The sequence below is a fragment of the Squalius cephalus genome (genome assembly GCF_949319135.1).
Source record: "Squalius cephalus genome assembly, chromosome: 23".
Classification (NCBI taxonomy): Eukaryota; Metazoa; Chordata; class Actinopteri; order Cypriniformes; family Leuciscidae; genus Squalius; species Squalius cephalus.
The window spans coordinates 4493521-4509588 of NC_137144.1; the positions used below are offsets into that span (position 1 = coordinate 4493521).

Consider the following 16068-nt stretch of genomic DNA (forward strand, 5'->3'; position numbering starts at 1 on the left):
ATTATTGATAAAATGTTAAAGTTTATTTAGCAGGACACTGGACATAAGTAATCCAACTCTATAATAGCTACATTAAACTGTATTGTATGTCATTTGCTTATTTTTAGATTGAAATTGCATTATTAAGCATTAACAACATTCAGAAAATTCCATGTTGTAATCACGAGTTCGATGAGAACATGAACCTTTTTTACAAGTCGGAATGTCATATTTACAGTAATTCCGACATGGTGTGAACGTCCCTAATGACTTGAATACATTTTTTAAATATCACACTTCAACTTTAATGTAAGTAGCTCATATTTTCCAGCTGCTGCTGATTGTCACTGTATATGCTGAACTCAACAGATGCGCTGACCCTGTCCTTCTCTCTCCGCAGTAAGAATGGAGGAGCTGATGTGCATTAAGAAGGAACTGACAGTGATTAAATCACAGATAGACGAGCTGCTGGACAGTCTGGAGCAGATGGACCCTCAAAACCAAGAGCTGTGCGGTAAACACTCATTCTTCCATCATCAGAGCACAACAGGGGATTATGAACCAGGCCAGAGACTGACTCATATTTGTGATTTTATGTCTCACAGTTTGGGCAAGTGGGATGTCCAAAGAGATGGTGCCTTGTCTTTGTCCTTGCTCTTCTGTTTGATGCCATTTATCTCTCTTGTGTGTGTGTGTGTGTGTGTGTGTGTGTGTGTGTGTGTGTGTGTCTCAGGAGACGGTGTGGCGTTCTCTCCGCTCCACGGCTCTGTGAGCAGTGCGGACGACTCGTCTGGTAGCTCTCCTCCCTCGAGGACTGACAGAGAGACACAGAGTCCACAGACAGCAGACAACAGTGATGAAGACAGACAGCATGTAAACACATAAAACATGAAAACACAACGTGTGTGTGTGTGAGGACTTTCCATAGACATAATGATTTTTATACTGTAAAACCTTTATATGCTCTCCCCTTACACTAACCCTACCCATAAACCTTCCCATCACAATTTATTATGTTTATTAATAAATTTCCCTTGTGAGGACCAGCCAGCGGTTCTCACAATGTAGGTAATCTCAGGTTTTACTATCCTTGTGGGGACATTTGGTCCTCAAAAGTATACAGTGGGGGAAATAATCATTTGATTCCCTGCTGATCAAGAAATGAAAGGACTATTTATGTAGGGTCTGGTTATGTTCCCATGTGGAACACAGATTAGTCCTGTGACTTTAAGAAAGTATTCCTAATGTCAGCTCATTATGTGTATAAAAGACACCTGTCCACAGAATCTGTATCTTCCATTCCAACCTCTCCACCACCATGGGCAAGACCAAAGAGCTGTCAAACCTCAGGGACCAGATCGTAGACCTGCACAAGGCTGGAATGGGCTACAAGACCATCAGCAAGAAGCTTGGTGAGAAGGAGACTTCTGTTGGTGTGATTATTCAGAAATGGAAGAAATACAAAATGAAAAATCAATCGCCCTCGGTCTGGAGCTCCATGCAAGAGCTCGCCTCATTAGGTAAAGATGATCATGAGAAAGGTGAGGGATCAGCCCAGAACTACACAGGAGGAGCTTGTTAATGATCTCAAGGCAGTTGGGACCACAGTCACCAAGCAAACCATTGGTAACACACTACGCCGCAATAGATTGAAATCCTGCAGCACCCGCAAGATCCCCCTGCTCAATAAGGCACATGTAGAAGCCCATCTGAAGTTTGCCAATGAACATCTGATGATTCAGAGAAGGCTTGGGAGAAAGTGCTGTGGTCAGATGAGACCAAAATTGAGCTCTTTGGCATCAACTCAACTCGTCTTGTTTGGAGGAAGAGAAATGCTGACTATGACCCCAAGAACACCATCCCTACAGTCAAGCACGTGGTGGAAACATCATGCTCCTGGGGCTGTTTCTCTGCTAAGGGTACAGGACCACTTCACTGTATTGAGGGGCTGATGGACGGGGCCATGTACTGTAAAATCTTGGACGAGAACCTCCTTCCCTCAGCCAGAACACTGAAGATGGGTTGTGCATGGGTCTTCCAGCATTACAATGACCCAAAACATACCGCCAAGGCAACAAAGGAGTGGCTTAAGAAGAAGCACATTAAGGTCTTGAAGACCGTAATCCTATTGAAAATCTGTGGAGGGAGCTGAAACTTTGAGTTGCCAAGCGACAGCCAAGAAACCTTAAGGATTTTGAGAGGATCTGTAAAGACGAGTGGACCAAAATCCATTGTGAGATGTGTGCATACCTGGTGACCAACCACAAGAAACATCTTACCTCTGTGCTTGCCAACAAAGGTTTCCACCAAGTACTAAGGCATGTTTTGCTTGGGGATCAAATACTTAGTTCACTTACTGAAATGCAAATCAATTTATAACCTTTATATAATGTGTTTTTCAGAATTTTTTGGTTGATATTCTGTCTCTATCCGTTAAAATAAACCTACCATAAAAATTATAGACCCTTCATTTCTTTGTAAGTGGGCGAACTTTCAAAATCAGCAGGGGATCAAATAATTATTTCCCCCACTGTAGCTAAACATGCCCACTCACACACACACAGACACACACACACAGACACACACACTAACACAGTCTCACCCCCAAACGTCACATACTGACGCGTCTTGACCATACGGCAACATACGACGAAAAGGGTACCCCTAAAACGTCCATATGTGACGATTCGGGTTATGGGTAGGTTTAGGTATGCGTTAGGGTACCGCTAAGAGGCGCTGCTGGTGCGCTTATGTCTTCGTCTCATATGGACGTTTTAGGGGTACCCTTTTCGTCGTATGTTGCCGTATGGTCAAGACGCGTCAGTATGTGACGTTTTGGGGTGAGACCGGGCTGCACACACACACACACTCACACTCACACTCACACACACTCACACACACTCACACACACACAATGCTGATTCTCAACTCTGACTCAAACACAGAGGAACAATGTGATTAAATAAACTTTGTGCTTCTTTTTTCTCTCCTGAGGGACTGTAGTCGTCATTTGCACGAGCACATACAGCTCTGGATGGAGATAAAGTCACTCTTAGCGATGCATTCATGGCAGCAGACTCTGTTCTCGCTTGTTTTCTAATTAGAGCAATAAGAGTCTAGTGTTGAACAGAGCGTGTTCGGCTCTCGAGGGAGTTGAATGTCTGCTTTGTAATGTGGTAGCGGTGAGAAGCTCCACCCATATCAGCGTTTGTATGAGCGCGTTTAGCTCTGGAGAGAGTTGAAAAAATTTTGTAGCGATGCATTCATGGCAGTAGACTCTGTTCTCGCTTGTGTCTCCTTACAGAGATCAGAATCTAGCGTTTGAACGGAGCGTGCAGCTCTGGAGGGAGTTATGCTGTGTGGTGCGGTCGCCATGCTCCTTAATGTTATGGTATTGATGTTATGGTTTTTGTCAGGTTGGCCTACTGGGGGCCTCCCTGAAAAAGCATGATAAAACTACCCTTCCTGATTAAGTTGAATGGCTTTTGCTAAGCCTCCTTGACAATCTCATTTAGCCAAGCGTTGGTAGTACTCTCGTCAGAGGGTCTTCATACTGAGTACCCCGCTCCCTAAGAGCTCTATTATCAGGCGAATGGCTTTCTAAGAAAATAAAAGTGCCTTCACCAGCATGATCATAGCTGAGCGTTATTAGTACTCTCCTCGTACGCAGGGTCGTTATACTGAGTACTCGCTCCCTAAGAGCTCTGTTGCTTGTAAAATCAAGTGAGTGGCTTTCTGAGGGCCGCTTTAGGGGCTTTCGCACGGATAGTTCTATGAGTTTAGTTCTAGGAACCAGCTACCAGGGTGGTTCCCCGAGAACTAATGGTTCCTTTAGGAACATTTTCCTGGTTGCATTCGCACCGCCAGTAGGAACTCTGAAGTGACGTAAGCCGCATTGTAGTGACTTTTATTTTGACGGCGCTGTGAACCCCAGAGCCTGAGCTCACAGCGCTCGCATTCTCCATGTTCAATACCTTATGATCTCTCTAACAGTCCTGTCTAATACGTTATTAGATAGAACTGTTATACATAGAAAGTAGACCGTGCATATGAAAAGTTTTAGCGTATGCCATGTAGTTGATGTCCAGATGTCCTAGCTGAGCAGAAATACATAATCATGTTTGGCTTGGTCCCCTCAAAGTTGCGTTGCATTTTCTCCTCAGTGTAAAGATTAAGAGGCACATCTATCACTGTATTCCATGTTCGTAGATTTAGTTTCTGGAGTAAATATGTAGGCTGTAATATGTGTGTTTACACAGCTTTTTTTTAAATGGCGGGTGCTGGTGTTTCGCGTGCATTCGGCCAATCAGCGAACACTAACGTCACGGATAGGTTTAGAACGACTCTGAAGTAGAAGCTAAATTAGTTCCTCCAAAAGGATTTCCTAGAACTAAAATCGTTCCTAGTTCCTGCGGTACGAACAGCCAATAGTTCTAGGAACTATGAAAAGGTTCCTCTGGTGCGAAAGCCCCTCTTGATAAGTTATTTTGATTGAGCTTTCCTTCTAGAGGGTCATCAGGCTGAGACGTTCGCTCTCTAGTGCTCCGTATGGTTAGGCATTGGAATTAACTAGGCCACCTCTCAGTCGTTTTGCTGAGGCTGCCGCTCATTAGATCTCCTTTACTTGTGCCTCCATGACTGCGGATCGATCCTGCTTGGGTTCTCTCCTCTGGGCCCTGCTGTTTCGAGTGGCAAGGCTTTCTGTGAGCCTCCTCGATAAAATGTTTTTCGGATATGGAGTGATTAGTGGAGGATCTCGTTCTGGAGAGTCGTTCTATGAGGTTTTCACTCTTCTACTACTAATATGATGTTTCAAGTGGAACGGCTTTCAGTAAGTCCTGATAGGATGGCTTCTTTAGAGTAGTGTCGTTAGGCCTCCTCTTCTTCTAGAGATTAATCAGCTTGAGGCCTCCACTATCTAGAGCTTTTTCTCAAAACTAGCCTTGGCTGCTTTTTGAAAAAGCAGAGTGTTGTTAGGCTTTTGGTAATCTATTGAGAGTCGTTCGGTTGAAGTCTCCACTCCCTTAAGCCAACCACTGGGACAGTGAATTTGAACGCCCTGGCTTTCTTTGCGAAAGGCCTCTGCTCTCCTAATGTGGGCAGTATCAAGTGAAATGGCTCTCTGTGAGCCTCCTTGTTAAGCAGCCCTAGTATGAAGAAGTATTACCTCCTCTCGTTTAGAGAGTCTTCCTGCAGAAGTCTGCAATCCCTGAGCTCTGTCTGGATAGCTATGTCCAGTGGTATGATTCTTCGGGATCCTTGGTAGGGTTGTCCCTGGTATAATACGTAGTTAGGCCTCCTCTTGTTGAAGAGAGTCAAGTTTGGTACTCCTCTCGTTAAGAGGTTCAGTATGCAGAGTGCCTTGCTCTCTCAGTTCAGTTAATCTTTATTCATTTCCCGAAGACAATTTGGTTGCAGCATACAAGCATGTCACACAAGAAAACACATACACACAATACAAGGGAAGATAAAAAAAACACAATTTCCTTTCTAAAAAGTATTTACCTTAAATTTAAGAACTTTACAGCTGAGGGGATAAATGAATGTCTAAACCGATTTGTTTTACAAATAGGAGTTCTATACCGAATACCAGAAGAGAGGAGGTAAAACTTGTGATACATGGGGTTGGAATCATCTAACAATATGCTCTGGGCTTTACCCAAAACCTATCTGTTATATAGCTGGGCCACCGTCATCTGCTTCCTCCCCGTTATTTTACTTCCCTGGTTTACAATCCTCTCAAGACAATTCTTGTTTTTCACATTAGAGAATTAAACCTGCACAACAGTGAAAAAGATAACAGCGACTCAATACAGGGTCTGTAGAACATACACATCAATGTTTTATCCACGTTAAATGACCTTAGTTTCCGCAAGCAATATGATCTTTGCTGCTCCTTCTTACACAAAGCTTCAGTATTTGGAGAAAAAGACAATTTGTTATCTAAGACAGTACCCGAATACTTGTACTGTTCAACACTCTCAATACCCACTCCATTAGAGCCCATATAACAGGATTGTCTAGTGATGGGCTTTCAGCCTCCTGGACAAACTATTTTTTGGGCCAAGCCTGAAAAGCCCGCATAGAAGTATAAATAGATTTTTTTCTGTACGTCCATACTTGCAAGTTAGCCTACATGTCGCATAATCAGCATAAACACTTTAGATAAATTATTTGTTATTACATTTACATTTAATCATTTAGCAGATTATTTTATCCAAAGCGACTTACAACTGAGGAGAACAATAGAAGCAATCAGACCAGCAAGAGGGCAACACAGTAAACAAGTGTTGTTACAAGTCTCAGTTTGTCTAGTCCAGGTAAAAAATTGCAAGTTTTTTTTTTTTTTTTATCAGAAAAACAAATAGAATAGAATAGGCAAGTGCTAGTATTAATTGTGCTTATTACACTCTGTTGCGTTGGGTCCCGCAGGAGTGCAGGTCTCTAACTTCAGTGCCCTGCAAGGCCTGGAGAACCCCTTTTTGGGCTGAGCAGAGTGACGCCCCTCGCTTGGAGGATCGATATACTGAGTCTCTGCTTTCTAGGACTGTCTCTGGAATCCGGTGTGAAATGGTTACTGCCTGTTGCAATCAAGCGGCAACCTCCCTGTCTCTCTCTTGAAACCAACATGGAAGTGAATTAAACAGCAATTCATCAACTGGCCCCTTGAGGCTGGGTGCAAAAGTGAGTCAAATCTGCATCTCCCCCATGTTGAAATGCCCAACTTTACAGCAGAAAAAAAACATGTTTACAGCCTGGAGCAAAAAGTGGCTTTGGTCTATACGGCTAATTCTGCCCTTCATGACGACTGTGAGGTTGGTGAGTTTTTTTTATAACTCATCCGTTTAAATTATATTAAGCCTTAAATTTCTGCGGGTGACAGGTGAATTCCCGCTGCTGTGGTCATTAGTCATCATTAGCCGTTTGTCTGCTGTTTGTTAGCCGTCACGTTACCTCAGCTAATTGTCTGACTGTAAAAATAAATCAATTCGGGAGTGACGCGCTACCAAGATGGCGACGGTCGGCCACGCCCACTTCAGAAACCTATGGGTGACGTCACGGACACTACGTCCATATTTTTTTACAGTATTACAGTATTTTTACAGTCATTTTGCAATACCTTCTCATTGAAGGCCTCTGTGAGAGTGCTGGATTATAAGATTCTGCTTAGGCAGAGCTAGGATGGCGGAGTCAGCCTCCCTGGTGATGCTAGGGGTTGATGCTTTACCAGTGTCTCTGCGAGCCTGGCCATATTCCCTTAAAGGAATCTTTCAGTGGGTAAATGATTCCCTTGAGCCCTTGAGCCCTACCACTCGGCGGGGACTTCCTCATTTAAGACAAGTCAAGTCTATTTATATAGCGCTTTTTACATTACAGATTGTTTCAAAGCAGCTTCACAGAGATAACAGGATTGTGTCCGGTTGTGTCTTGTGGTTTTTATGTATTAGGCTTATTTTATTTAATCAGGAAACATCTTATTTAGATTAAAATCTCTTACAAGAGCGTTCTGAGAAAAATGCGCAATTCATGGTACACAAACGGTTAATATATCTGAGTCCCGCCTGCTTAACACACATCGCTAAACTGATTGGCTTTGTTTTTTCTATCTAACTTGTGAGAGGCTCTGGTGTGAAGCGGTAAATAATGCTCCTCCGAAGGAAACCTAGATGCGGTAGGCTAAGCTAGGGAGAAATTAACAGTTCTGTGCACAAAAATGCGGGACAAATCAGTTTTGTATTACAATCGCGGGATAAGTGGCGAACAATCGTTAGTTTGACAATCGTTAGAGAGAGAGAGAGAGAGAGAGAGAGAGAGAGAGAGAGAGAGAGAGAGAGAGAGAGAGAGAGAGAGAGAGATTGTGTATGCTTAAGTGTGTGTGTGTGTAACACTACATTATAGGGAGATTAGGGACAAAATGTCACCACAAAGATGGCAATATCCAAAATACTTGTCCTTGTGGGGATTTATTTATTTATTTTTGGAAAACAGCTGAAAATGTAAAAATGCAGAAAGTTGTCTGTGATAGGCAGGGTTAGTGTAGGGGCCGGGGATATAACATACCGTTTGTACAGTATGAAATTATTATGTCTGTAAAAAGTCCCCATAAAACATAAAAACACAACATTGCTTGGTCTTGTTGAAATGAGAGGAATGTTTGATGAAGTTGAAACCCTTGTCATCCCAGTCTCATCAGCTGAAGCTGAAAGAAGTTTCAGTGCTCTTAGGACACTGAAAACATGACTCAGAACAATGGCACAAGTATTGCTGTGTGTCATGTCCAACAGGACAAACTGGACATTATTGATGTGAAACAAATGCTCCAGTTCATTTCTGTAAGTTCACCTTTAAATGAAAATTCTGTCATCATTTACTCTCCCCCAAGTTGTTTCAAACCTGTATGCATTTCTTTCTTCTGCTGAACACAAAAGAAGATATTTTGAAGAATGTTGGTAACCAGTATTGAGTTTTTTTTTTTCTACTATGGAAGTCAATAGGGTCCATCAACTGTCTGGTCATCGACATTCTTCAAAATATCTTCTTTTGTGTTCAGAAGAATAAAGAAATTCATACAGGTTTAAAACAACTTGTGGGAGAGTAAATGATGACAGAATGTTAATTTTTGGGTGAAATGTCCCTTTAATGACAGATTCAGGGGATGTCCCTGTCCCCACCAATTTCAAAATCAAACCTACGCCCTTGGTGAACTGATTGTATTTTCACAGTCTGAATGCTAATGTCTTTCTTCTTCTTCATTTAGATTGTGTTCACTGTAAGCGCTGCTGATCAGAGCGTTCATGTGCCGCTGCTGGTGAGCAGATACTCGTACAGCACCTACAGGGGGAGCTAGAGAGCACACACACTGCCTTCAACACACTGCATTCAACACACTGCTCAAGTTTCATTCTTCACATTACAATGGGTCCAAGATATCACCTCATGCTCCAGCCCTCAGCTTCAACACCCCAGCGATCAATTATCTGAACCTCATCCTGTTGTTGTTTGCCCAATATTCTTTTGAATGGCCAAAAAATAAACATTTTTATTATTGTCTCAAAGTGCTTAAAAAAAGAAAACTCAAATAAAATAAAATTCTGTTCATATAATTGTTTGTGTCAAGGTTTTTATGCATTCAAATTACTCTTAACTAGGTCATAACGGTTCTTAAAACGGGGATGTATTTTTTCTGTTTTTACAGAGTTTTGCATTTTCCAACAATTTCCTGCTTTTTTAAATTCATACCCTGGTGAAAAAAAATTTGCATTTTAATTACATGCTTGATTAGGGATATTAACTTTATACGTTGGCTGGGGGACAGCATACTCTTGGAAAAGTTCACTCTGAGCCCAAGATCTAGATGATCTAGATGCAAATCAGACGGGCCAAACAAAGCCCAATTTTCAATGTCTATTTTTGGGCTAAATGAAGGCTATGACGGGCCGACGTGATTTAATGACGTCTGTTTATCATGTCAATGTTAACGTTACAGGCTATGTTACTGTTAGCCGCTGTTGTGATGTATTCATACATAGCGGCAACAAGTATTTACCGACAGACACCTAACTTTAATTTATTTTTTTGCCAAACCGGACTTTTAGCCTTGTTCAGTGCATTGCTTGGCGGGTGTTTATTTTTGACCCTGCATTAACCACAGGTTAAGTTAGCCAACACGGCTAATGTTAATAACTTACATGTTCCAGTCGACGTTGAAAAAAACAGCATAATGGCCGTTAAAAGTTAACCAAACCGGCCAGGCTGCACGTGAATAATCATGTAAATGGCAAAGAGAAAAACAGACTTACTTGCGGTTTGGAAGTTCCCGGTGAACTGGACATTTTCGTCACGCCACCATGCCAGAGGCTTCAGAGCTGACGGCGGGTTCCAGTAAAGTGACGTAGGCCTACTTCTTCAGTATGCCGATATGCAAATTATATGCAAACTACGCTCTACTTACCCCTCCCCTCAGACCCCTCCCCTCTCCACGACAAAACAGTGACAGAAAGTTGAAACTGAAAATCAGTGACACTGAAAAAAATAGATTGTCATTGAAAAATACAAATAAATCCCAATAAAATAAAATAATAAGATTGTAAGATATTAATTATTTTCTTTTTTTCAGTGCCAATACTTGTTTTAATGCCAATACAACTCTTTTCAATGCAAATGTTTCAATGCCAATGTTTCCTTTTTCAGTTCTGCTTTTGTTTTCAATGCCATTTGTAATTTATGCTGTCCTTCCCCAGGGAATTTTTAAACATTAATGACTTAATTTCCTGTATTCGGGGACACTTTAATGCACCAATTTACAGAGGAAATACCTTTATTTAGCCTATGTGAAGATGAAAAACACAAATGACAATTCAAAATATATCAAAAATATAATAGAAAGTATGTTGTTGTGTGTCATTTCGCATTTTTAAGTGGGTATATGGAAATCCTGGAGCTTTCTTATTGGGTATACTGTGTATACCTGTGTATCACGTAGACCAGGGGTTTTCAAATTGGGTGAATGTGAGCCTCACCTTAGAGTACCCCTCCCCCCTCCCCCCCCATCCACCTGCCCTAACCCACACACGCCTCTGCAGTAAACGCCATCTTTTGTGTTATCCAGGAAATGATGAGTTTCAATAACAACTGATAAAATGTAAATATTTTTTTTATATTGTATTTGAAGACATTTTATTTCCACAACTTTTTTTTAAAAGTACATTCATAAACAATTCTTTGCAACAGCAAATCATTTCTGACTTCATGCAGGCCTAATTGAGGCTACTTTTAAAATCATTGAACATCAGTGGGCCTATCCACAAGTCAACAAAACAATTGTTAACTGGTCTGGCAAACCTAAGGCCAAGGTTTTGTTTCCAGATTTGTGTGCATGGTGACTCATGATTTGGGGGTCTGGGGGCCACTCCCGAAAAACTTTGAGCATTAAACACTTCATTTCCTGCATTCTGGTGAATTTTTATGCACCTATTTCTACCTTTTTCTGAATCAATGTATGCTGGAAATATCTTTATGTAAAGGGAAACATAGATTACAATCCAGATATAAAAACATAATGGAATATACTGTGGTAAGGCATCGTTATGATTCACACATTTGTTGTCAAAAAAAAAAAAAAAAAAAAAAAAAAAAAAAGGAGCGTGTCTTTAGTTAGTAATTCTTTTATCAGTTTCTTGTCACATTATCTCCATCTGGTGGTCGGATCAAGAACAACAGAGTTACACTGAGCTGAAACAGACTGCAGCAACTTAACAGTTATAATGTTACTTTAATAACTTTAATTATTCATATTTAATTATTTTCAGGACCTTCAAGCTTTTAATTAATTAAAATAAACAACTTAGTTGATGGTTTAAAACTGAAATAAACTTTGTAGTCAAAATAAAATGGGGCTTTAATATTCAGATTATTATATTTAAACCTGATGTATTTCCTGTATAGTGAATAGTATATATTATAGTATAGTGACTGTTTGGGTCGTGCTAACATCAGCTGGAGAGACTCAGGGACATGAGGACAGAACAACAGATCAACACATCATCCTCCAGCTTTCTGAAGAAATGACTCATCTCTGGTCAAGACCACCTTTGTCGAGTTATGATTATGGCAGAATTGGCGGACATCTTTGTTTGTCAATGTGTGAGAATCAATGAAAATGAATGGCAATAACGTTAGCAGGGCACGCAGATGCAGGGCGTGCGAAGATAATCTAGTGTGTGGCTGGTCATCAGGTGGCCAGTGTTTTTCACTTTCCCTCCAATATTATTATAAACATAATAAAGACACCTGGACTCGGTCGAGACTAAAAGCCATATTTGGCAAGACCAGTGGCAGAGACCGAGACAAGTCCAAATACCAGCGAGTCCGAGACAAGTCCGAGTCTCGCCATAGTAGGATGGTCTGATGTTGTCATTCTGTTTAATAATTAACCATGTGCTCATGTTTAGGAGAATGTGTAGAATGTGGGGCTTTGAAATTAGGAGCTGTTGGAGAGTCCTGGTTGATCCAGACTTCTACCCTTTAAGAGTCACAGAGGCCACTTTGCTCTGACACGATCCTGTCTCTGATCTCTGCAGGTCCTTCAGCCTCATGGTGTGGTTTCTGTCAGCTGGGAGTCTATAGACAGATGTGTGCCTTTCCAAGTTATGTCCAATCAGTTTAATTTACCACAAATGGACTCCAATCACAGCACAAGGGGCTGAATACTCATGTCAGTGTATTATGTAAATTTCTTCTTTTTAATATATCACAAAAAAATTCTAAAATTCAGTTTTCTTTGTCATTATGGGGTATTATATGTAGATTATTATGAGAGAAATTTATTGATTTTAGCATGAAGCTGCAAATAGAAAAGCTCTGAATACTCTGTGAATGCTCTGTGTGTGACAAAGATTGATCTGATTTGTAGTTGTTAGCGGACGGATGAGGTCGGATGAGGACGGATGAGGTCTAGAATCTTCTCCAGTTTGGCGTTGATGGTGGAGATGTCAGGCACAGTGGGACCTTTGATAATATCTGGGACGGTTTGGTTCTCAATCTCCTTTTCACATCTGTCTCCATGGTAACTAGTAGGACACTCACACAAATATTCATTGGAGTTCAGCAGCCTCTTGCACCTTCCTCCGTTCTCACATGTGTCTTCGTGGCAGGGAGAGATGTTTGGGGAGTAATAGACATAGAGCTTGTGATGACTATAATAACTATATTCGGGTACCGTACAATCAAGATCAACAGAAACCTCCAGGGCTTTTGGGACTTGAACAAACGTCTGTTTAAGACTAGCGTGCATCACCTTAACATAGTTTTTAATAAGCTTCCTGTAATGATAGCGCTGTTGTATATAGGATTTTTGCTCATCACAATTAAGTAAGTTTGAGTCGACCATTTTCTTGTGGATTTGAACCAGCATGTCTGTTACTTCTTTCATATTTTTCTTCTTTGCTTTCAGAGTGTAGCCCACATTGACAGTGATCGTACCCACAGGGATCGGTATCATATTATATAACTTATGATTCGTATTTTCATCTGTGCACACCATCACCACCCAGTTGTACCAGAAGTACTTCTTATCCAGAAACTCTTTCACCTGTTTAGCAATGGCTGTTGTGTCGTCAGCACTGAGTCCTTTGCTGATCCTCACCACGTCTTCCTTCAGGTAGTGCATATGGTTGCCCAGGCATTCACGTATTAGAGTTGAGTTCTGAGCTGCGTAGACATCGTTAAACATCTGGGTGTGTTCGGCTTCTATACCTGATGAATTGAACCCGATCAGTTTCCAGTAGAACTGGTTCAGCACCATCCCCTGCCACAGCAAACGACTGAAATAGACGTTATATTTGCCGATATCTTGAAAGTCACATTTAAACTTCTTCCTCAGCAGTTCGTTGAGGTTTCCACTGAGAGACGTGTCTTTGACCGTCAGGTAATGGTAGAGGTTGGCCACACTGGCCTCAGTTCTTGTGTTCTCATAGTAGTTGACGAATATCTCTGCCAGTCGGAGTTTGTCCTCTTCACTTTGTACCCACTGACTCTTCTGAAGAACCTCATTGAACTTCTTCCAGGAATTGAGGATGCGGACTTCGTCTTGAGAGTAGACACTGGCATAGTTAAACCATTCTACGTCTGTTGCCAGGTTGGAGATCTGGATGGAGAGCAAGTCCAGCTTTCTGTTCACTTCAGCAAACCCTTTCTTCACCTCCTTCAGCACCTCGTCTTCCTGAGGGATGAAGATCAAGACCATGTTGACAACAGACGCAACCAGACCTCCGATGCCGGGCGCCAAGCTGGCGATGTTGGCGAGACTTTTCATCACAGCTGATAACTTATCGGTATCAATCTTTTCAATCCCTTCTTTGACCACAGTGAGGATGCTGTGTACCACGGCCAAAGAGTTACCCACTGTTTCTCTAGTACCGTCACCCATTTGTCTCTTCACCCTGTAGGATGGTGAGACGACGGAGGATGTGGGATAATGTGGCCGAGCTGAGGATGCCGTCCAGTAGAGAAGAAGGATCAACGAAGCTAACAGCATGGAGGCCGACAGCTGAGGGAACGCCATGACTGCAACACAGACAACACAACATGGAAAAAATATTAAGGTGTTTTTTAAAGTCTGTGAACCAAACAAATCTGCCGAGCTGGTGTTTTATTTTCTCTAGCAGATACGACTGACTCTCCTCACATTCAGACAGATTATAAGATGAAGACAACCTTGGCAGTTCAATCACAGAGGAACGTCAACGCTCCAGATTTGAAAATTCAACCTCGCCCATTTTGCTACTCTGATTGGTTGTAAGATACTGTAAATGTAAGATACTGAAACAGACAGATAACAAACTGCATTTGATTCGATACCCCTGTGACACTCTCTGGTTCCCCCCGACCACCACGCTGACTTTTGTGGTCTTATACAGCGTTAGTCACTGTGGGGCTACTACCCGAAAACTGGCATTTCTTTAAAAATCTGGAAAACTTCTGTTGTGTGGATGCCAATATACAGTAAATATGTGGAATAAGTACAAATTACAGTGATTTACTTTTGATTACGCTTGGCATGGTGCATTGCTTGACCAAATGCCACCGAGCGCTGTGACCTCAGAATACACCAGATGCTCAGATATGAAACCTTGGTCCAGAGCCAACACCACTAAAAATATACAAATCATGGAATACAAATCTACCACCATTTCATCCTGGAATATACAATGTTGAAAACCGCCGGCCTTTGGGACTAAGAGCAGAAACCCAGACTTCATCAAACAAATCGCCAACACAGACATCATCGTCCTACAAGAGACATGGCACAGAGGAGACGGTCCCACTGGCTGCCCTTTAAACTACAGGGAGCTGGTGGTACCATCCACAAAGCTACCAGGGGTCAAACAGGGAAGAGACTCATACTAATACGGTTTAAAACAGAACTAATCCCAAACCCACACATCCCCATATTATAAAGAAGAAATGTTTTCCATGCTGGTAGAAAAGATTACCTTTTTCCAGTCTCATGGCCACTTTAATGCTAGGACAGGACAAGAACCTGATACCCTCAGCACACAGGGGGATAAACATTTACCAGGAGGAAAAAACATCCCCTCCCCAATATGCCCCCCTAGGCAAAATTATGACAAACAAGCATGGGTCAAGCTGTTACAGTTCTGTCGCTCACTGGGTCTGTACATTGTCAACGGTCGGCTTCAAGGCGTCTCCTATGGAAAGTACAGCTGTCTTCATGTTTTAACTACTACTCTTCTAATGAAAGTCATTTCAGTTCTACGGTGTGAGTTTATACGCATGTTCGCTCTAGACAGAGTGTTAGCTCCTCAGTTGTCTTATCTTGTGACACATGGCAACACAGCTAAAAGTTTCCTATATTTGACCATTTCATGAAAGTAGTTGATTCATTCACAAGCACCTGTAAAAGTTGTCGAGTTGAGTCACAGTTTTTGTAACTGGGTCATTCCTACCATTCAGTGCCATTTCTACCAGAAAGACTCGGGAGATAAAATGATGTAACGAAGCATACATTTATTGACAGCTCAGCAAGCATTATTATAAATTTCTTTGGCGTAGGCCCCGTCCATAGTTCGTAATCCGAGGGTAGCGGATCTGCATCTCCTGCCTGAAGACGAAGGCAGGGGCGCAGCCGACCCCCCTGGAAGGTAAGGACAGGACCATCCTGGTGGTGGTGGGGAGGGTGGAGGTTGTTGTCGCGTCGGCATCTGCGAACTCAAACATGTGTAAGTACCGATCTTTTATACGAAAAGTATAAAGACGTGATTGGATAATAATGAAGGTAATAAGTGACGAAGTAATTGAGTCTTCCTGGCAGAACTTAGGCTAAAGCTTTCATTTCAGCTTGGTAAATTTCTATCAAATTTCCATGATTTAATAATTTTATCTGAAGAATAGCTTGTTACACTACAAGGAAAATATATTGGTCCAGCTCAGGATATGACTCAAATAATTTTGACCAAATTCTTCACACATGCAAAGGCCAAATATCCACCTGTTACATGACATTCTCTAAGAGCTTAAATGTCCCTCACTTTGTCCTGCCCTGCAGTTGTATTTCAACAAAGTGTTCAT

The 16068-nt window shown here is 41.8% G+C and overlaps 2 protein-coding genes across 2 annotated transcripts in view; one reads left to right on the forward strand and one right to left on the reverse strand.

Annotated features, from left to right (window-relative positions):
- urahb (urate (5-hydroxyiso-) hydrolase b) overlaps nucleotides 1–8869 on the forward strand; it is a 151104-nt gene extending 142235 nt beyond the window's left edge. The window contains exon 5 of the mRNA XM_079859046.1: nucleotides 8738–8869. Coding sequence (XP_079715172.1) covers nucleotides 8738–8827 — 90 coding nt within the window. The 3' untranslated portion in view covers nucleotides 8828–8869. The remainder of the gene's footprint in view (nucleotides 1–8737) is intronic.
- A 3257-nt stretch (nucleotides 8870–12126) lies between these two features.
- LOC307151160 (SE-cephalotoxin-like) lies at nucleotides 12127–13838 on the reverse strand. Its single transcript, XM_079859030.1, has 2 exons — nucleotides 12404–13838; nucleotides 12127–12339 (listed from the first exon to the last, which is right to left on the reverse strand). The coding sequence occupies exons 1-2, from the start codon at nucleotides 13790–13792 to the stop codon at nucleotides 12250–12252; spliced, it is 1479 nt and encodes a 492-aa protein (XP_079715156.1). The 5' UTR covers nucleotides 13793–13838; the 3' UTR covers nucleotides 12127–12249.
- Between the last annotated feature and the right edge of the window lie 2230 nt (nucleotides 13839–16068).

What these genes read in the sequence shown, in the direction of transcription:
- LOC307151160 (XM_079859030.1), bottom strand. Translation starts at nt 13,792, where the DNA reads ATGAAAAGTCTCGCCAACATCGCCAGCTTGGCGCCCGGCATCGGAGGT. An exon ending in GTCCTCATCCGACCTCATCC is followed by an intron (nt 12,340 to 12,403) that starts GTCCGCTAACAA and finishes CAGAGTATTCAG; the next exon opens with AGCTTTTCTATTTGCAGCTT.